At 38.0% G+C, this 23,052-nt stretch overlaps 1 protein-coding gene across 16 annotated transcripts in view; it reads left to right on the forward strand.

Annotated features, from left to right (window-relative positions):
- ASPH (aspartate beta-hydroxylase) overlaps nt 1-23,052 on the forward strand; it is a 114,438-nt gene that overhangs the window by 83,528 nt on the left and 7,858 nt on the right. For all 16 annotated transcript variants that reach the window (XM_038175366.2, XM_038175370.2, XM_038175360.2 and 13 more), the window contains 6 exons: nt 3,895-3,993; nt 4,691-4,780; nt 9,414-9,551; nt 15,612-15,747; nt 16,647-16,738; nt 20,739-20,872. In XM_038175366.2, the coding sequence (XP_038031294.2) occupies nt 3,895-3,993; nt 4,691-4,780; nt 9,414-9,551; nt 15,612-15,747; nt 16,647-16,738; nt 20,739-20,872 (689 nt within the window). The remainder of the gene's footprint in view (nt 1-3,894; nt 3,994-4,690; nt 4,781-9,413; nt 9,552-15,611; nt 15,748-16,646; nt 16,739-20,738; nt 20,873-23,052) is intronic.

A 23,052-nucleotide genomic window follows, 5' to 3' on the forward strand; every position in this document is an offset into this window, starting at 1 on the left:
TAGTGTGATTTAGCCCTTCTTCTCAGAAGCATAGAACAAAGTAGTCATCTGATAGGAAACAGAAGACAGCGCAGACAAGAGCTTAAACCCAGTGCTGCAGAGTAGATGCCTCCAGTATTTAAGAATCCTCAGTTCTGGTTTCTGCTGTAAGGATGTTAATGCACTTTATTCAAGTATTTTTTAACGCAAAGGCCATGGCCATTTAGGAAGAGAGAGCAGAGCTCAGGACCCATCCTGAAGAGAAAATACCTCATGTTCAACTATAGGCTCTGCTTCTTGCTGATTCCAATTCCTTTCTTTGTTGTTGTCTAACTTTTGTACGTGGTACTTGGGAACTTGCCTGAGGAGCAAAAAGAGCAGTTGGACACTTCTGTGCAGGAGGATGTAGCCTCCAGATTTCCCATTTGCAGTGAGTCTGCTAGATTCTCCTGTAAAAGGTATTGATGTCTTCCTTTGTTTCCTGCTGTAACATTTTGGTCTAAATTCAGTGTTGTCTGTATGTTATGCATGGGTTAACAATGGCTTTAAACTAAAAGAGGGGAGAATTAGATTAGAGATTAGGAGGAGACTCTTCACTCAGAGGATGGTGAGGCACTGGAACAGGTTGCCCAGAGGAGCTGTGGATGCCCCGTCCCTGGAGGTGTTCATGACCAGATTGGATGAGGCCCTGGGCAATCTGATCTAGTGCGTGGCATTCCTGCCTATGGCAGGGGGTCTACAGTTAAATGATCTTTAAGGTCCTTCCCAACCCAAACCATTCCAAGATTGATAACTGGCTAAACTCTTCACAGGCACTCTGTTTTACTTTGGGATTACATCACTGTTTCAAACCAGACTAACTAGCTGACGTTATCTCTAAGAAATGCAATAGATGAATAGATGCCCAAGGAATCCTAATGAATGAAAACTTTCTTCTTTACATTTAATAGCCAGCTTGGTTATTTTTATTTTTGTATAGCCAGATTTAAATACTGGGAACCAATTAAATCATTTTAAAATTGTTTTACCCACTTTGTTTATCTTTGCAGCTGAAGTGTTATGATTTTTTTATTTCAAAAGTCTTTTCTTTCTCTTAGCTTTAGAAGTGAAGTATATGAAATGCTGAACTTCAGATCAAGAGAGTTGTGTACTTACAGCTGTAGTATAGGATAATTTAACTGATACAAAATACACTTTTTTAGTATGCCTTTGCCAGACTTTCTGCTGAACATGAAATTGAAAATGGTTTCCAACTGGTGAGGATTTCAATTTTGCCAAGTATTAACATATTTTCTTTTTGAACATTATGCTTAGAGATATGGAAACGTTATGTTAATAGTAGTCCTCATAGATTTTAGCGCTATTTTTGTTTTCAGAGATCTACAGATTATGATAAAACACTGTGGGAAAGAACTTTGTTAGAAGACTCTGTGAAGTGACCTTAGCACTTTTTTTTGCCTGCTCTTCTGAGCATTGATGCATTGAAGATGCATGGCTGCAAGACCTCAGTGCAGCAGTGTATAGACACACATAAGACAGCTCTGAATGAACTATCTCAGGTACCAGAAGAAAAATATCTACACAAACACAGTACTCTGCCATGGCTAATTAGCCATTGATAGCCCCAGAGGTTAATTTCTATATTCATGATTAATATTTAATGGGCAATGAGCATTTTAGTAAAACTTATTTTTAAACATAATTAATATTGCATGCAGCAACAGCAACAGAGTAATACAATTTACATTAAATACTTCCAGTGTAATTTCTGCTGATTGTTTCTCTTCAGTTCTCTTTAGGGGCTCTGAATGTAGATCTTGCCTTAATGCAACTCGGCATGGTTTAAATGAACTGTAATATAGAAAATTCTATTCTGTCTTAATTAATCAGATAGCTTTATCCTATAGTTAAAGGAAATGTAATGAAATTATATGGTTAATAAATATTTCTGTCAGTCATTTTTATTTCACCCTGCAGGTACAGATTTGTGGATCAAAATGATTCTACACAAAATACTTCAGTCAAAATGTATAAGATTCATATGGTGGTATCATATTAATGGTCAAGCTTATCCTTCTGATGAATTGCCAAGTTCATTTTTTGCTAATAAAGTACTGTATTATAGACTTCAGATTCTCAATATGATTGTTCCTTCATAGTAGCTTATTTTCAGGGGGGGAAGTGAAATACTGCTATTTTTAACTCACAGCATTTATACTGACATAGCGATGATCTTGTTTTTGCTCAGATGTAGTCTGTGTGTAATAAGGTTTGAGAAAGCAGAGAATTTTGCCCAGAGGACTTGTTATGGGTTTGCTTGTAATTATTTTGATTGAAGAATTAGGTTAGACAGTGACTAGAAAAGGCAGAGGGAAATGGCTGTAATGTATGCAGACATTTTATGCATGGCATAAGTTTGGTAGCTTCAGAAATGAATTTAGACAGGAAAAATTGCTCCTGTCCCTTGTTTTTTATTTAGTAGCTGTGCTAGACACTCAGCAGGTATCAGCCCCTGAATGACCTCCACTGGTTCCCAGGCACTTGTGCTGATCCCCACAAATTGAAGATCTCTCCTGATTAAACTGTCCATCCTTATTTTGAGGAGAGAGAAGGTTTAGGAACAGATCTTGACCATGTAATTGACATCACATGGAGCTACAAATTATACTGAATATGTATATATGTTTTATATATATATATATACACATATATATATGTGTATATATACACACACACACACACACACACACACACACACACCATAAAAATGTCGAGCTGGAAAGTAGATCAAGACATTCTGTAATTTCCCCCTTGGTTGAGGCAGACCAGGTGAACTTAAATTATCCTGTTACTGTTGGGAGTATGTTTCAGAACTCAGTCCAGCCAGCTACACACTTCCTTTCCCTGAAACACACCCCCATACAGCGATCCTTTCCTACAGCTTTCCCTGTACTCAGAAATCTTTCTTTTACACAGTCTCCGTGAAATTCCCATCTGTGCCTAACTAACATCAGATTTCTTATTTGCTCATGGGTTTGCCTTTTCTGCAAAGTTATCTAATTTAGTTTGTATCTCAGATGTTATCTAAATGTTGAACTAGACATTCAGGGTGCAAAATCTTTTAGCTTAACTGAACGCAGTAAGCGTTAGTCAAAGAATGCAGCACACAACTATAGAAGAATAATTTACCCATCACCTTCTGGAAAAGTGAAAGTACACTGAATCACTTGAGGTACCCTATTTGTCCTTACATTACCTTCTGATAGTTTTGTCTTGACCAAGAAAATTTAAGCTCTTCCAAAAGAGTGATTCAGTTTACTGTCATGCTGAGAATGGTCTTTACATTCCCAGGGTCTGTACAGTCACATCTCGCGATACAAGCATTATTTCACAGTGTGTTTCTAAATAGTAGCTACTGTGCTTCTCAGCATCATGTATTCTCTGTTGCCAAGACTAGTTTGCCACCAACATAACCCTGTCTAATTTTAAACTATTTCAGGTATGTTGCTACACTATGCTTCCAATGAATGTGCTGTAGACGTGTTCAAAGAGCAACTGCCTTCTTTTACATTGGGCAAACCTGGGATCTAAATGTTAATTAATGGTGTTAATTCTGTAACTTAGTATGTTCTAACTTCAGAGAGGAGGTAGAGAAGTAGGGACAAGAAGAAAATAATACAATTCAGAGGTTCCAGTTGGAATAATTTTATTTATGAGACTTCAAAGTTTGTCTTGTAATAGGTTATTCTGGAGAAAGACATAAGCGGAAAAGTAGAAGTACAGGCAAGTTAATAATTTATCCGAGTGTCAGTGTGGAAGCAAATTTCACTGCATCACTAAATAGTAGTATGTACGCAGGTTTGTTAATTTTTATAGATTCTTACATGAGTATTTAATTAATTTGCACTCAAACAGGTTCTACGACTGGCTCCAAATGATGGCTTTGCCAAAGTACATTATGGCTTCATCCTGAAGGCAGAAAACAAGATAGCAGAGAGCATACCCTATCTAAAGGTATTTTTCTTCCCTCATTTAAAGTAGATCTTTTACCAGCAGAAAAACATAATCAGAATGTATAAAATGTGCCAAGCTAGAAGCATTCTAATTACAAATTGCAGTTTAAGCTAAGCATTGGTGTTGTATTGCTCTATCACTGCCAAAAAATTGGAACAAACTTGAATACTGATATTTTTCAATTCATAAATATCAAGTAACTGTTTTATTAGTCAGATAACTTGAAGCACACAACTATGATTCTCAAATTCTTTTGAGGCTAGCAGTATGCTGTAAAGTTAAGGTTCTTGAAAGATCTAGAGAGGGCATGTATATGTTTGAGTGTTTGGAGAGAAGTACTACAAATAAAAGCTTAATTTAAAATATCCAAGTTTCTAAAATGCTTGTGTATATGTCTGGGGGCAAGTATCAGTCTTTGAATACACCTCTGTCTTGGAGTGAATGGGGGATTTGGCAAACTGATAGAATTTCTCAGTGGCTTTTTACTCGTATGTTGTATCCATTCAACCTAAGTTCCTAGTTACCATGGTAGTTATATTTTATAGCCAATTTCACAGCCTGTCTCTTGCATAGAGTTGATAAACTGTATATGGTGACCAAGTAAACACTGTTGGAAGTCCTATTAAAATTCTTTTAAACGTATTCTTTTACATATGTATTATTACAATTGTTACTATTAGTTTTATTATTATTTTAGGAAGGACTGGAGTCTGGTGACCCTGGCACAGATGATGGACGTTTTTACTTTCATCTGGGAGATGCCTTGCAGAGAATAGGAGACAAAGAGGTACACATTTAATATGGTCTTAATAAGTCTAAATTTCTGGTGGACTGCAGAATCCAGAAAAACTTTTGAGCATGGGCCCAATGTCAAAAAGTCAATAGTCCCTTTGAAATAACAATCCAGCGTGTGTGTGTAGAGGTCAAGATAAGCAACAGCGAAACAGCAAACCACCACCAGCAACAATAAAACCTTCCATTTGCATGATGACACAATCTCTTAGCATCCCTTATTTTTCCATAGAATTAACCAAAACTATTGAAGTTTACATGGAGTTGTTGGTACCAAGGGATGGAGAAATACACACACACAAAACAGAAATTCACTGAATGAATTTTTACAGTCTGTTTTATGCTCCTACCACTTTTTGACAAAGATTTTTCCACTGGAGTCAAAATGCAGTGACTTAAATATGTCACTACATAGAATTTCTCTCCTAACTCTGATAAGTGTTCTTCAAACATTCTCTTTTTCCCAAAGTGATCATGAGCACCAATGTCTGTGATACAAAAAGACCATAGAAGGATTGAATGTGTGGGCTGAGTTAATGGACTTGTGCAAACATTGAATCCGTAAACTGATCAGAAAAGTAGAAATTTGTTCAGAAGATCTTTTGCCCAATACAAACACATGCTACTGGAAACCATAAGCTTTTCTAATTTATTAATTGAGGAAAGCCAAGTTTGAACGTGTGAAATAGTTCTGCTGTTATAGTCGAGAAGCAAGAAACTGTTGCTGGTAATGAGCTACACATGAATTTAATAAAATTTAATAAAATTAACAAAATTTATTAAATTTAATTTAATAAAATTTAATTAAAAATTAATTTAATAAAATTTAATAACATTTAACAAAACAACAACAAAAAAACACCCTTGTGCACAGATGAAAAACGTGAAAAGAATAAAAATGTATAGTGGAAAGAGATATGAAAATTGTTGCTCAACTTGTTTTCTGGTACTACATCTGAAATACTGGTAGGTAAAATACTGTAAAGAATGCTGACCGCTTTACAGAATCACAGAACAGTTGAGGTTTGAAGGGACTTCCTGAGATCATTTAGTCCCAACACCCATCTCAAGCAGGGTCACCTAGTGTCTTGGACCAGTAAACAGGCAGTTCTCCAATATCAAATCGGACAAAGGAACTTTCATAAAGCCTATGTATGTGTTCTTTCTTGAGCCTAGTTTATCAAATTATTTTCATATATATAGAATGTGGAACTTTTCTTACACTTTAAACAGATTATATGTCTAGAATATTGAAATGGAGAAATATCTGAATTCTAAGTTTAATCACCTTCTTTGAAATTACAGTAAAATATTCTTCCAGTGAAGTTTTTTGATTTTAAAAGTTATTTTTCAAGTGAGAATAAGGTGGCCTCATTTTACTTTTTTTTTTTTTTTTTTTTTTACACAAACACAGTCTGCTTTACCTGTCTGTCTTTCTCCCCTTCACCCCTACCCCACCCTGAATCATTGTCTGTCCTTCTCTTAACAGAAAACCAAAAAGGAAATCCCTTAATACTTCCATAGCATATTCTGGGTTGAATGATTAAGCCTAGAGCATCCCATTACAAAATTTGACTAAAGATACCACACAGATGTAATTAACATACATCAGCCCAATCCCTGGGATAATTATGTGTTAATGCTTATGGACTTAATGGTCACATCTTCTGTAGAAGAAGCTTTAATCAATGGCAAATGAACTTCTTGGTATAGCAGAGACTGCTCAATTTATCTGTGGAAAGTTGAAACTTTACTTTGTATTTTTTTAACTGACCTTCGTAGACTTACTGAACTTCAAGATTTAATCAAGGAGACCAATCGATATTTAAGCAACATGTAAAATTGCTATCACTGAAGGTTTGCTGAAGGTAAACATTCATCTATTAGAGCTAAATTAGGACTTATGAATGTGGTCTTGGTAAGTTGTAGGGAAACAGCATTGAGTATATAATCTTTCCAGCTATAATTTGGTCAAGTGCCAAATTGATTAAAACAAAATACGTTGTAGAAGGTATTGCAGAACGAAGTGTTGTTCACAGAGAATGTATGAATTGAATGCTTATCAGAAAATTTATTTCCTGGCAGAGAAGATATACTCTTGTACAGGACAGTGGTCATTATTTAGTCTTTTCCACTGCCAAGATCTGCATGTGAAGAGAAAGATTCTTTTATGGAAACTCAGGACTGGAAAGGACGAGTGGGATAATCGTACCCCATGCTGTCAAAGGCAATCTCATAGAACAATTCTTCAAATAAATAAGGATTAAGAATATTATATATAATGATTATAGCTGATGGATCTTAAAGAACAGCAACATTCATACTTATCTGTCAGTGGCTGAAACAAGCAATTCACCCCCCTTCTCTTTTGAGCTAACTCCAAACACAGCAAATAAATTCATACAGTGAGCATGAACAATCTATTGTTACCCTATTGCTATTACAACTTATGTCTTGAGGAACGTACACTATATAAATAATAATGCTTCCATTTCAGAGGCTTAACCAAGATAAGATCAGGCTTTATAGATATACTGTGTATTACTCAAAGGTAATATGTATTTTTTTTGACCAATACGTTTTAAGAAGCTTATTCAGAGAAAAAGATGAAAGCTTCTATATTGTCTGCTGTTATTCTGTTTATCCATGGTGCTTTTCCTTACTTCAGATAAATAGAGTAAAACAACATTCTACTGCAACCTTTCCTTCATACTTCGATAGAGTCATAAATATTAGAGTCCCCCATTTTTTGAAAGCTTGAAGAAAATTTAGACTCTCAAAAAGAGATCTATGGTAACAGCATAAAAGGTTATACATATATTTGAAAACAAAAATGCCCTAATTTATTTCTTACCTTTTATCCGAAAGAAAAGATCTATAGGTAAATGTATAAGATGACACTTGAGGTTTTTTTAGAAATAATCCGTTATAGGAAGAATTTTCAGTAGTTTTTGTTTACTTTATGGTATGTAAATACTAAGTAAGTCATAGTAAGACACAGGGTTCTCACGACAGCTTGTATCTAAAAAATATTTTGGTTTTACTTCTACTTTACTGGCTTCAAGGTGGGCATAAATAATATGCAGATATGAATGTCTTCTCCTAGAATAGGCTTATTTGTTTGTACATTTTACTTTCCATTAACACACATACATGAGGTGATTCTTCTTAAAAGTTAGTACTGTGCTTTTTGCTTCAGAAAGCCTTTAATAGTTTTTTAGCCTTTGCATCAATGTGGGCAGATGAATGGGCAACTGGCATTTGCCCTTGAATTAGAATAGGAGAAGGGACTCTGAAATGCAAGGAATAAGTAGTCATGCAGTGAAACTACCATACAGGAGGACTGTTGGGGATAATGTTTTTCAGTTGTTTAGTCCAGATTTGCAAGTTCCTGTTGGAACGAAAAGTGTAGAGTTTGGTTTTGTGCGTGTGTGTTTTGTTTGTTTATCGTTTTTGTTTTATTTTGAGAACTTGGGTACAGCCAGGGAAAGAATAATAATGTGTAGGAGAGTACGAACTGGAAATACAAGGTTGATATTATAGGCTGTCTAATGTGGAGTGAGACAATAAATATCAGATTAGGTGAAGAAGTAGGAGAGCTTGGTCTGAGTTTGGATGTGTGACACTTTGCTGAAGGAGATTTGGAAAGGGAAGGTGTGAATTTCAAGTTGTATAGCTAGAGAGGGACTCCGGACGATTCCAGGTAATAAGGTTTTTGAATGATTTCTGTTTAGAATGGAGATTGCTGCCTGCTTCTCTCCTTCTGTTTTGAATTTCTTGTCCTCCTATCTCCCTGCTTAGCTGACCTGGCATATAGTTTTTTTTATCATTTTTATTTTTGCATTGCCTTCTTTTTTTTTTCTTCTTTAAAAAAAGGCAATGCTGGACAGGAAGGAGATATTTGTAGCTTCCTCTGTTCATGGACCAGAGTTACTCTTGTTTGACCTCTTCTTTCCAAGCATCTTATTTGCTTTCTTTGCAGAACCTCCTTTTGCAGCTGGTATTGAATGGTAAAGCAAGTTGTGGAAAGGGAGAGTAAGATGAACTAAGGCCTGGCATTGAGCGTCAGTACTCTTTTACTACATGAAATAAGGGGGAAATAAGCAAAATGAGTAGCATCAGCTCAGTTCTGGTGTGAGAACAAGTATTTAAAGAAAACTCAGAAGTATATATGTAATCATGTAACAAAGTCAGCATTGTTTTCATCGCCACAACATCCCTGTTGGTAGTAGAAGGAAGGCATTTATTTTTTATTAAATTATTAAATTAAATCTTTAATTCATAGGTAAAAGTGAAGCATAGAGAAATCAGGGCTGACCAAGAAGACAAACAATTGTATCTCCCAAGTCCAAGGAGAACGCCTAGGTTACTGACCAATATTTAGTGTGAATGACTGTGAGATTATCCTGTTTTGCTAATGTTGAACTAAATAGCTGTGGCTGACTTTGATGTATTTTAGGATTGTTGATTTTCATTTTTTTCACCCTTAAAGGAAATTATTATTATTGTACATTAGAAGAATATCTCCAGCATCCAAACAGATAGCCTATTACCAAAGGAGCTTAAGTTTTTCTATGGTATGTTAACAGCTGATATGAATTTGTTTGATAATAAATGCAATCTCCTAGGCATACAAGTGGTATGAACTTGGATATCAAAGAGGTCATTTTGCATCAGTCTGGCAGCGCTCCCTCTACAATGTTAAGGGACTGAAAGCTCAGCCTTGGTGGACAGCGAAGGAAACAGGTTATACAGAACTGGTGAAGGTAAGGGAGTTTGTTTCTGTTTACTTCAATTTATTTTCTTTAATAACAACTGTAATCTAAGGTGCAAAGCAGAAAAAATACTCATAAGATCTGAATTGTTGCCTGTGAGTACTGGACACCAGTCTAGAATTGAGTGCTAGTTTTAACTAAGATACTATGAAGTGAGCTTAGATGTTTTAATAATTGATGATGGGACGTTTACTAAATACAAAATTTTCATGGTAGACTACTGCAATGTTTTAAATGCAAAATAAGGTCAAACTGCTAATGGCTGGGACAACCATTGTGAATTTTTTACTTAGAAAAATCTGTGTTCTCTGTCCCTTATATAATACTTGGTGATTTCTTTGGGATCTCTTAATTGCATAAAATAAACAAGTGTAAACTTGTCTCCCAGTGATGGATTCAGTAAAAGATAATGGCATAAAAAAAACTTTAATGAACTAAAATTCTAATTGATACAAAACATATAGTTTATTTACTATTCATAGTAATAATTTATATTTTCAAAATTTCGTATTTTTTATAACTATAAACACTTGAGCAAATTTTTCATAATTCTAAAATAATAATAACAGTAATAATTTTTAAAAGGGGGAAGAGGTACCCATTTTGCATATGCTTTGAATATTAACGTGGTTTAGCAAAATTCTTCTGCACAAATAATTTAAAAACATAAATGCTTGTTTGACGAGACAGTTTCACTCAGTGAAACTTGTTTCATTATGCTTCGTTACATAACATGTTAGAAACCTGCTGTGAAAGAATTATAATTTTTAAAGAAATTAAAAAGGTTTCCTCCTGGTTATGGTGATGGCAGTGTAAGTAAGGTTAGGAAACTTAGATTAAAGAGTAATCACTCAACTGTAATCTCACTCTTGGGGGGGGGGGGAAAAGCTTTGTAGAGTAGCATGTGGCAAAATTTGAAACGTGCATGTGTTCGACTCATTCATGAGGTATGTGTAAAAATAGATACTTCCTGACATAAAGGAGGTGGAGGGACTTGGAGCCTCTTGTACTGTTGCCAAACAAAAGGAAAAGAATGCATATCATATCAATAATGTTTTAAAGGTGTCTGCAGTGATGTTTTAGTGTCTCTTACATGTAGACCATCCAAATTTCTATATCACATAGGTAAAGGTGTGTGCTATTGGTGGGAAGGGACAGTCAGCTTTGAAGGATGAAAAAAATGAATTTCCTATTATAAAATGGCCAGGGATCCACCTTGAAATAATTTTTTCACATATGTGGGATCATTTGTAGAGGACTTCGTTTGGATCAGTATTCTGCACGTCTCCTAGAAGAACATTTTAGATGAACCACACAGTTAGTTAGAAGTTCACCCTGATCTCCAAAGCACAACTGCCTCCTGCCTCTCATAGGTGCTGCTTTAGTGTTTGTTATTCAATATACCAAAATAAGAATTTGAAAAATATAACTGGAACTGCTGTGTTTGAAGCTTCTTTACTCTGTTGTACTAAGAGTTTTTGTGGTAATTTTTATGTGTTTTATTAGTAAGGTCATCAAGTCTGACTGCTGATTTATTTACTTATGTATCTCAGTTTGGGGGAGGCAATTCTTCAAGATGCCTTTCAAAGTTGAAAGTATAAATCCAAACTGTTAAGTTACCAGAAAAATAGATATATATTTGCATTGTTGTGTTTCCCCCATAACTCAAAAAGTACTTGAATTTGTGCAGGAGAGCAGGCTCAATTCTAACACCGATAAACACTTGCAAGTGCAAATTTGAAGTAGCATTCTACACAAAGTAGAAAAAAGCTTTGAAGACATTTGTTTTATTGATTTCTGAAACATTCAAGCTTCTGCATGTGCTTTAGTTATTAAGAAAGAAAAATAAAAATTCTACGTTCCACACAGCAAAAAATAACCAGCAATTATTCCTTGCTACTTCATCTCTTTACATTCCTCTTCCATTCGTGCAGAAAGCGTGGGAAATGCTTCCAAATCCAAATGATGGAAGTTGATACTGAAAATTTCTTCATGAAGTTCAAAGCATTGGAGGCCTGGACCCTCTCTCCCTGTATTTCACAATTTGTTGTTGAATATGAATAAACTCCTTTCAGTGTCTCAGTAGCTTAACAATGATAATGGAGGATTTACTTGTGGCTAGCTGAGGCAATGCTAAAGGTTCTCTGCCATCCTCTGACACCTCTGTCTTTGCTCGTTCTGTTCACCAGCACAGCTGTAGTCAGTAATGTTAGAGCACAGACCTGGCTTGATTATGTTATAAAGAATGAGAATGTCTCAATAACACTTAAAAGGAGGTGTATGATGGTGGTAAATCCTGGTTAGTGCTACTATGCTGGCAGCAGTAGATCTCTCTAGCTGCCCGTTAATGCTTAATTTTTTTGTGTGTGTTGTGTTATTATGTTATTTTTGTAGTTTCCTTGAAAGAATAGGAAGGAGGGCCTGATTTCTCAGGGAACTATAAACCTTTAAATAAGAAAATGTATCAAGTGATTTATGTAGAAATGTTCTGCTAATTTTCTGATCTATGGTAGTTCAGGACTTTGGAGAGTCCAGAAACTCTTTAGCTCAGCTAAAAGGAAACCTGGCTTTTACCTTAGAAAACCTATCCTCCTCCCTTGGGGCAATTAGCTTTCTTCTGCAAGTGTTACAAAGTCATTGCATCATCTCTGGTATCTTTTATGGAACCTTGGTAGAGCACTCTTTTGTATTCTGGTACTCAGTTAATAAATGAATAAATAAAAGCGGTACAATGCTGTTGGACCCTAGACACTTTTCACCAGGCTGAAATGCATAGGAAATGACCTAGGTAAATTTGTCCTTTCTTTTTGTTGTGTCTTTTGCTTTTGGAAATGACCCAGAGGATGCTTTGCCAACAGCATACTACAGTGAATAGCTTATTGATTAAAGTAGATCTTATGCCATCAATTTTCATTGATTGTTTATATTTTATTAGTTAAAAATTTCAAGTGCAGCAAGAAAAGCACAGAAAGAGAATGAAAGTACTGGCAACAGCAGAATCCTTAATGTTTTCTGTAGACTGACAGCTGAGGCTCAATTGTTTGGCTACTAAAATCTAAATGTTCATATTTGATGGCAAAAATTAACTAAACTGTGCATTTAAAGTGTGGCTGGATGCCTTAAGGAAGCCTAAAAGAGCAGAGATAATGCTTATGCATCCTGACGATTAAGCACTGTGAGTGACCAGATTAGTGCAAGGACTGTGTTTTGGATGGCTTTAAATACTGACCCTTGCCCAGAGGTGTTGGAGGTCCCCAGCTAACACACCGTAACTATCATGAATACTTTCTTATTCTGTATGGGTAACAAAGTGAAATGGAGTGGAGACACCACCACGATTTTATTTTATAGCCCAGTGGATTGAAATGCACATGTGGTCAGTAGTTATGCCTCACATGAGGAGTAGTAAACTCTTAATCTCTGTCTGTGGCATTTATGACCATACCTTGAAAAGGGTTTGACAGCGCAGAATAAGGATTTTTTAATATAATACAGTCACACATAAAAATAAACCAATATTAAGAAATCCCTATTTAAATACAATAATTCCTTTGCCAATAAAATCTACACTATGACCAGATGTAAATTAACTGTAAACTTACATTATTGTTAGGAACTGTGTTTAAAAAGCCATATGGAGGTTTATGGGAATCAGCTGGTAGGAAACAAGTACATATGCTCCAAGTGCTGTTTGCCACCTGATTCTTCATTTGAAATCAAGATATTGCACCAAACACAATACGAATCTGTTGCAGCCTGAGGCTTGCATCCCTACATATTATGCAGCATGAGCATATTTAGCTTTTTTTTCTGTAGATGCTAGCTCTTGGTTCTGTAGCCTGAAGTCCACATCCTGGACTTAGCCACTGTGTTTTAATGGTTTTATCCATTCTTGCCCTTCAGCATTGGCCTAAGATTCTGTAAAATTAGGGATATCAAGGCTGAGCTGTGTTTCAACTCCTGTAACTCTCCCCTTCCTTTCTACATAGGAGTTGCCTATGGCTCATAGTAACGCATAGTGTTACAGATGGGGGTCCAGTTTCTCACAAGTACAGAGACATTATTGATTTCAGTGGCAGTTATATCTAATACCGTTTAAGAGCTGGCTCAAAATCAATGATATGTATTCAAATTGCTTTGTATCCAATGTACTAGGGAAGGAGCTTTAAAAGGCAAACACACAACTTTGCAGGTTGACTTTCAGCCTGTCACTTGAGGAAAATCAGAGGTGACAAAGCTGCCATTATGTGAATCTCTGTGCACCACTAGTGCTCTTCATGCATCTTCTTGTCTGTGTGGGTGAAAGCTCCTTCTTACCTTTTTATTTTTCAGAAGAAGGGTTAGGAGTTTGAGGAAACAGAGAAGCACTTGTAATGTCTTTCAAAGTTTTCCAATTTTGTTGATCTGTATCACTTTAAATTGAAACCTATATAAATGCAAGTTTTTCATTTCTTTCTCATCTGCAGCCAGTACAAATTCAGGTATGCAAGCTGGTATTTCCTTGTGTAGAAATGATAGTGCTGAATCAGTACCAGCTCTGTTCCCCTGTTCATCTCTGATTAGATGGAAAATTTCAGTCTGTTTTGTACCCTGCATTTCAGGAAAAAAAAAAAAAATCAGTTTTAGGAAGATATTTTTGAAAATGTTTCTACTTAATGTTAATTGTTAAGGAGTGTTAAGGAAGCCCATCAATGGGAGAGAAGAGGGTGAATGAAGTAGGAAAAACAAAGAGTTGTTTTCCCCTTTGCTGAGGAATGAGAGAACGCAATTAGCTAGGAAGAAAAAGAGTACTGAAATAATACTAGCACAATCCTAATTTTGATAGATCTTAGCGTTTGTAGGCTTGCTGTACTGGGAGATGGTCACTGTATTATGTGGCTGTTTCCAGAACCTTTTATGATATATCAATGTACCACCTACTTTGCAGGATCAGCTTGTCTTTTAATTGAAAGAAACTGAAGTGGAAAATGCAACTGTTTAGTTTAAGTGGTGAAAGCTAATAACCATATGGCTGAAAAGGGGCAGTCATATTACCTTGTGTGACCTGTGTTACAAAGATTTCGGAGTTTTACTCATCTTTACACATCATACAAAGAAGCGATGTGGGAACACACCTTAGCCTATTTCCAGTTTCAAATTGATTGAAAATGTCTTACAGAAATGCTTTGTTCAAGAGCACAAAGGAAAAATGAAAACTATTCACCAAAAATAAGGTTTAGTGAGTAACATAAGCAGCTGGGAAATGGAAGTCACATCATTATTATCCAGATCCATTGTTACACAGTGGGTTTTTCATTTATCTTCCTGTAACATTAAGATGACTTATTACTGGTAGAATACAAGGTTTCTAATTCACCAGATTTCTACAAGTAGAATGTCCTAAGGCAGCAAAGAACAAAAATCTTAACTCTACAGTCTTGTGGGTTTGGTATGTATGAAGTACACGGCAGCTTACACATTTTTAATGGTTGTATCCATAAATTGTCACTTGGCATTTCAAGTCGTATTTGATCTCTTCCAATAGCATCAGAATGTGCAAGAGAATCTTTGCAAACCTTTCTGAAGGTTTAAATCATAACTGTCAACTTGAGTAGCATGTTTGCATTTGTCGTCTTTGAACTAGGATGTTCTGTCAACACTTGGAGTTTCAGGTTATGTGAGTGGTTTTCTAGTCTCAAGAGTGCTTCCAGGTAGCATGTGCTGCGTTTAAGAAGATCAATACTCTTCTTAGCTTGCAACATAAAATTATCTGTTAAAGAGCCCTTAGGCTAATCAAAAAGCAAGTTAAAGTGAGGCCTAATCTGCAAGAGGCTGGGGATTACTGAAATTTTACAATACAGTTGTAACTGAATCTGAAGAATACTGCGAAAGTTGGTTTTCCTGCCTTAACTTGTCATAAGGGAATTGACATAAGGAAACTTGATAATGATGAACTCTTTTTTTTTTAAGTGCTTTTAAATTAAAAAAAAAGTTAATGGCGGGGAAAAAAAAATAAGATACTAAAGCAAAATGCAGTAAGTTCTCAGTGAACTAACATGGCTCTTGCAACAGTCCTTAGAAAAAAATTGGAAGCTTATTCGGGATGAGGGTCTTGCTGTGATGGATAAGAAACAAAGCCTCTTCTTGCCCGAGGATGAGAATCTGCGAGAAAAGGGAGACTGGAGTCAGTTTACTTTATGGCAACAAGGTAAAACATTTTGTATTTCTCTTTCTCCACTTAACCCCAGTTTCACTTTCTCACATTAATATAGCATAATAAGGAGTATCAACACAGTTTTTCTGGAATAGTTTTTTTTAATCACTGTACCTGTTATTCAAGTCTGCAGAAGAAATGATCTGATAAAATAGTGTCTGAGACCCCAACAACAGTGAACAGGAATTCTTTATTCTAAACCATGTAGCCCATGAGCATTTCTAAGAATCCCTTGAGGGTAATACTCATTTCCTGGCAAGGTTGCCAAAATTTTGCATGGTAATGCATGTGCAGATCAGCCTGAGGGAAGACAGGAAAGCAGGAGAAGAAATATTCTCAATATTGTGTTGCCAGCTAGGTGAGATCCATCATTCAGAAATGGTATGGGCAAATAGAATGTGAGCTTTAATAAGCCTGCTGTTCTGTCTCTGAGCTTTGCAGTGGGAGACTCAATTACTAGAGTGACCTGAACTTCTTAAAAGACTTTACATGTGAAAGAGTGCTGTAAGATAAAATATTAAAAGCCAAGGTGTATAAAAATATAATCAGATGTTGAAATGGTATCATATTGGTGGCATTTTTTGTCTTTTTAATGATTATACTTTAATGATCTACTTAATCATTAATAAAAGTATAATCATATTTTTAGAATCATGTTTAAAATGGTAGAAAGCCTGCTTCTCACAAATAATTCAAAAGCAAAGAAGTGGCAGGCTACTTTGATATTACAATATGTAAGCACTTGCTGTTGCATAATTTGTAAAATGTGTATGATATTATTTACCTCTTTTGGTGTCAGCTCTTTGACAGCTTTGTTGCTGTTCTGCAATGTAGAATACAAGGGACTGTTTGTTCATTGCACTTATGAATGCTCAATCTCTTATTTTCACCAGGAAGAAAAAACGAGAATGCTTGCAAAGGTGTTCCGAAAACGTGTGCTTTGTTGGAAAGATTCCCAGAAGCTACAGGCTGCCGAAGAGGGCAGGTACCTGCCAAACTTCTTCATTTTTGCAAATCCCTAAAGCTGTGAAAAGGTGATGTTAAGAAATGTGTACAGAGGAATGTATGACCTTGATATATTCAATGATGGCTCAGACACACAATGAAGTTGATACTGTAATAGCCTTCAGCAAATATGAGATAAAATATATTAGCTGAAGCACTTCTATGGAATTTTTAGTAAAACCATTTTCCCTTGTGATCACAGGGAGCTCATGTTGGGTAAGTAGTTATTTACCATGGGTCAACTGATAGTAATAACTTACCTAAACCGAGTCTTAAGTGACTTAAGATGTCATCACAGTCAGTATGGCTAACTCCGAGAAAACTGACGCACCACAGCTGAAAATGGATCTATGCCAGAGAGGAGAGTTACTGTTTTCTTCATCTTTTTTGTCGTTCCAATATGCCAGGGTAAAACTTGTCAGAGTTTTACTTTACAACCGTAGTATAACCTGTCTGTGATTCAGGAATATTTAAATATTTGTATTGTACTTGAATACAGCACATACATGTATGTGAGACTCATAGAAGTTTCTAGACTGATCTGCATGGGTAGATAGCATACATGGCAGTAACCATTCCACATTGCACATATTATTAGGGTTATAAAAGTATTTTCTGTGGGGTATGAATAACTTTTCTGCATAGCCAGCAGTACCAGTTATTTGGGTTGCTTCAGGGTCTGACAGGGCAATCAAGCTAATGTATCTCACTGTAGCAGAGGCAACAGAATAGAGCATCTGTGTTCACCACAGCCACTGGAGCTTATCACTTGCTTTTATAAGGAATTGCTGGTAAGATGAAACCTCAGATGGTGGGAACAGCTAAGACATTAGATATACATTCTCTTATGCTCATTTTGTTGGAGAGCTAGAAACATCTTAAAATGCAAGATTTATCAAAGCTACCTTGTCCTATCCTGAAATGCAGATTTCTCAGTTGAAAAGGTGCTTCTCACCACTGTCATGCGATATTCATCCTTCTTGTTCATTGGGTTGTAGAATCACAGTCCAAACTGTTCTCTGCAAGGACCCTGAACTCTTTTTCTGTGCAGTTGTTTTCCGGGCAGTTCTATAGCTTGTAGTACTGCATGGGGTTACTCTTCCCCAATGAGTTTTCATTTCTCTTTGTTGAATATCATGAGATTCCTGTTTGCTCCTTTTTCCGTCTTGTCAAGGTCCCAATGAATGGCAGCAAAAAACATTTGGTTTATCAACCCTTTCTCCTCAATTTTCTGTCCTTGCCAAGGGATGTACTCTGTTCCATCATCCAGGTCATTAGTGAAACTATTAAACAGTGTTGGACCCTGTATTGAGCCTTGGGGTATACCTCTGGTTAGTTGGAATTTGTGTTTTGATCACAAATCCTTGAACCTGGCTGAACTGCCAGTTTTCCATCCCCTTCACTGTCAGCTTACCTAGTTTCTACTTCATCAGTTTGTCGGCGAGGATGTTATTCTACAGACAGTGTCAAAAGCCTTACTAAAGTTGAAATAAACAATACCCACCAATTTTCCCCTCATCCATCAAGCTAGGCAACTCACTGTAGAAAGCTCGTTAAGCATGGTTTCCCATTCATAAATTCATGCTGACTGCTCCCAATCACCTTCTTTTCCTCCAAGTGTTTGGAAACTGCTTCCAGGATTATTTACTGTCACTGAGATGAAACCGACTGCCCTGTAGTTCTTCAGATCGTCCTTGTTTTCTGCCTTGAAGACAGGAACAACGTTTGCTTTCTTCCAGTCCTCAGGAACCTAACCTGGTTGCCTGACATTTCGAGACTGTCTGTGGACTCATGACATCAGTAAGCTCCTTTACCACTCCTGAGTAAAACCCATCAAGGTCAATGGAACAATTTGTTGAATTTGTCTAAATGTTTCCTAACCTGTGGGTAAGTCTTTGCTCCAGGCTTCTTTGCTGTTCTCAGGTGCCTGGGATTTCCAAAGGTCAGTCTTACCAGTAAAGACTGAGGCAAAAAAGCCTCATTGCAGCACTCCAGTCATGAGAGTGGTCCCACCACATTTCCGTGATGGCAACCAAGTCGTAGCCTGCCTGCCACATGATGGCTTCTAGCTCCTCCTGTTTGTTACCCATGCTGCGTGCGTTAGTGTAGATGCACTTTAGTTGGGCCATTGCCTTCTCTCCCTGTCTTGCCATTGTTCCCCCGGCACAACTCTAACAAGCCTTGTTTTGGCCCCGTCCCCTTTCTTACCTAGTTTAAAGCCTTCTCAATGAACCCCGCCAGCTCCTGGCCTAGGATCCGTTTTCCCTTTAGAGATAGGGACCTGTCTGAGGCCATCAGGCCAGGTGCCAAGTAAAGCGCCCCATGGTCAAAAAAAAAAAACAACAAAATTTCTATGTTGGCACCAGCCTCTGAGCCACGTGTTTATCAGGTGGGCTTTCCATGTCCTCTCTGTACCCCTCCCTGCCACCATACAGATAGATGAAAACACCACCTGTGCTCCCGCTCCATCCACTAACTGTCACAGTCCCCTAAAGTCCCATTTGATGGTCTTCATGTTTCTCTCTTCAATGTCATCACTGCCAGCCTGGACTATTAAAAGAGGATAATAGTCAGAGAGGTGAACCAGGTTGGGAAGCTTTCTGGCAATGTCCCTGACCCTGGCCCCAGGGAGGCAGCAGACTTCCCTATGGGTAGGGTCAGGCCAACAAATAGGTCCCTCTGTTCCCCTGAGAAGGGAGCTGCCCACAACAATCACCCTTCTTTCTGTCCTGGTGGAGGCAGTCCTGAGGCGTGGACTTCCTCACCCTAGGCATCCTCCTGGGTAGACTTTCTGCCTCTTTCTCAGGTACCGGTCTCTCAAGCACCAGGGCCTCAAACCTGTTGCGTAAGGGCACCTGGGAAGGTGGGGCTGGTGGGGGGGGGGGGGGGAGCATCGCCTGCGATGTCGAGCAGGGACCTGTCTCCATTCCTCCTCAACTCCTAGGTCCCCTCCCTCTGCCTGACAGCAACAGGGCAGGGGGTACACCCCCGTTTGGGGTGTCTCACCCTGGTACCTGTCCTTCAAGCCATGCAGGGATTTGCTCCACCAGTCTATCTCCCGCTCACACTCCCTGATATCCCTCAACCTCCTCCTTGAGTCTTGCCACGAGGCGGACCAAGTCGTCCACCTGCTCGCACCTCATGCACACAGTCTCTTTGCCCCCCGCAGGTGGTAGCAACAGGCTCAGGCACTCCCTGCACCCGGAGACCTGAACTGCCGCAGTTTTGAGCGGGCAGTCGGTCTGGGTGTGTACAGACTTCGTAGAGAGAGCACTGTGCCTGGTGTACACCACTGCAGCTGAGCTAGCGGTAGGCTGCCGTTAGAGGAGGTGTTCGTATGGGCGGGGGGAACACTCTGCCCTTCCTGCTCGCCCTGCCTGCGCCAACTGCCGCGCCATGCCCTTCTGCCGCGCCATGCCCTGTTTGCCTGTCCTGGTCATCGCGCTCCCTAGGGGCAGCTTTTGAACGGCTGGGAACGCTGCTGGTTCCACCTATGCCTTGTTTGCACCTCGTTCACCTCCCTCTCGAGGGCTGCTGGGTCCTGGCGGCTCCCTCAAGTGGGCTCGATGCCAGAAAAATTAGCCCTGCCTGTCCGATCCCCTGCTCCTCTGCAGAATGCATCTGTCCCGGAGCCGATCGCTTTGGCAAGATGAGAGGGGACACCAGGTAACACAGGACTTGTGCCTCCTGTGGTCCATCCTTTTAAATAAGTGTGTCTGTAAATCTTTCCATTTCATCCAGTTCTGATTATTTTAAACAAAATTAAAAGTGTGCACGCAAACATACACCACAAGACTTGCCTTTTTGTAGTATCAAACACCTTCAGGATGTAAAATCATGCGATTGTTGCTGAGGCTAACAAAATGTGACATTGCACTTCTGATTGGTCGTCGTGGATGAGATGTAATGAAATCCTAAATGTGTAGCAGTATGCTTGTGAAAATGGCTTTGTTGAAGTCGTCCTCTCTCTTTCCTTGCAGATCAAGTATTCTGTAATGCATCCAGGGACTCATGTATGGCCCCACACAGGGCCCACCAATTGTCGGCTAAGGATGCATTTGGGCTTGGTGATACCTAAAGAAGGCTGCAGAATTCGGTGTGCCCAAGAAAACAGGTATTTCACCCTCCCTCCTCCTCCCCACTTCGGTCATTCATTTTCCCCCACCTTTCTCAACCCTGGGAAGTTGTGGTGCTGCATGTAATAAAAAGAAGGAAAAGAGGCGCTTCACTGATCAGGAGGTGCTATGTATTTCATTAAACAGGCAACCTACACCCTCACTCTTGCTACAAACATATAAATGTCAGTTGTCAAACGATGCCAGAAGGATCTTTGGAAACAAAGCTGCTCTTTCCGGCTATAGTGTGGAAATAACATTGTTTTTAGTCTATGAAATGTCTGTGTTTACATTTACAATGTCAATCTAATAAACTTGCCAACAGAGGTTTTATTTTATTTTATTTTATTTTATTTTATTTTATTTTATTTTATTGCCTTAGAATTCTTCACTTATTCAGCAAAAGCTGAGACTAAGCTATAGCTGCCTTTTCACCTCTGTGACCAAATACTATTGTATTTCTGCAGAAGCATTGTTCCTAGCTGAAACATTTGTTCTAATTCAATATAACTCAATTAAAAATATTCCAACTGAAGTTGATTTAAAGATGAATACATCTATAAAGTGTTTGGCACAACGAGTTACACAGGTAGCAAGTTTATACAAAGTACATTTTGAGTAAGAATTCTTGTCCCTTTAGGGAGAAATTTATGCTGACTTGGAAACCAGTTTTGTCTCTGCTTTGTGGGAAGAGAAAAAAACAAGAAGGAAAAAGAAAAAGCAATGGCTTAGATGTTACAATCAGACCATATACTCCCCTGGGAAATATGAGAAAATCCTAAACTTAAGTTAGGATTGGGTTAGGTTTTTACATGATATTATTAAACACAGGAAAATATAGTATTAACTATATTACTTTTTTTATTCGAAGACTTACCTTGCTGAGACTTACATGGACTTCTAATAATGGTTAATATTTATGTATCTCTATATATCTACCTTGAAGATTTTGTCTTGTCTGTAGCATGAGTGCAACAAGTGTTAATTTTGAAATATTTGCATAGTACTAATGTACAGCTATATTTGATATTGAGAAATCCACTCATGCTTGCATGACTGTAATATATAGCAAAGTTGTTTTTTTCCCAACATCTGAAAATAACTACAACAAGAATTTTTTAGAATTTCTGAGGATACAATTATCCATCTGTTAAAAATGTCGCTATAGATGTGTTAGGGCTCCTACCAACATAATGTTGACTGTGACAGACTATTAAATAAGGTATAAAACATACACTACCTAGGTTGTGACACACATGTTTATTTCCAGCATTCCAATTCAATATCCAAAACAAGTTTAAAATACAATTTTGGATGAAGTTAGAGGTAGATAACGGGCTTAGAGTACTAATAGGGAGACGTGGGGTATTTTCACTGCAGGACACTATAATGAATTCAGATTTGTGCGAGCTGAAAGGCGTTACCATTAGGTGGCTGTTCAGTAGCCTGTGTGAACAGAGTGGTGGTTTTTATCTATTTCTAAGAGACCAGGTATCCACAGCTCACCACTCATTAGGCTGGCCACCCTTCCTTGTCTTAGTATGAACAGCAGGGATGGTGGTTTGGAAAATGAATGTAACTACACCTCCCTGGTAGCAACAGCCCCTCAGCATCAGGGATGTGGCAGGGCAGAGTGGAAAAACGTATGTTGCTGCTGGTATGCTGCAGACAGCACTTCAGTGTCTAGGCTTCTGAATCTGGCTCATTCTTATGCATCAGACTCGCTCATTTGAAATGTAAAACTTCCACTCAAGAGCTGACTACAGCCTGTTTTGGAATGTGTGAGCTTTAGTTGATTTTGGCAAGAGCTATATATTCATAGTCAAAGACAGAATTTCTTCACTGAAAACATTGAAAAGGTATGTTCACTAGTCATGAAAAGGGTGGGTTTTTTAACATCCCTTTCTCCATGAAGGAGGTGGGTGAACTACTGTGGAAAGAAATGATGTCAGGAGAAAAACATATATTTTAGCATTTTCTGTTCCTCCTCTCCTGCTGGTTCAGAGCAGTAGGAAGCTAGTGGTTTCTAACTTCAGCTGGCTCAGGCATGAAGGTTAGTGTATCAGGGGTCAGTGCTTCGATGCTTTCCTTTTCTGGCTTCCCATCCCACTACTGATACAAGATAGAGAAATAATGAGAATGTTGTGCCCAGTTACCTCTGTGCCACCCAGTGTAGGTG

The sequence above is a fragment of the Anas platyrhynchos genome, chromosome 2, assembly GCF_047663525.1.
Source record: "Anas platyrhynchos isolate ZD024472 breed Pekin duck chromosome 2, IASCAAS_PekinDuck_T2T, whole genome shotgun sequence".
NCBI lineage: Eukaryota > Metazoa > Chordata > Aves > Anseriformes > Anatidae > Anas > Anas platyrhynchos.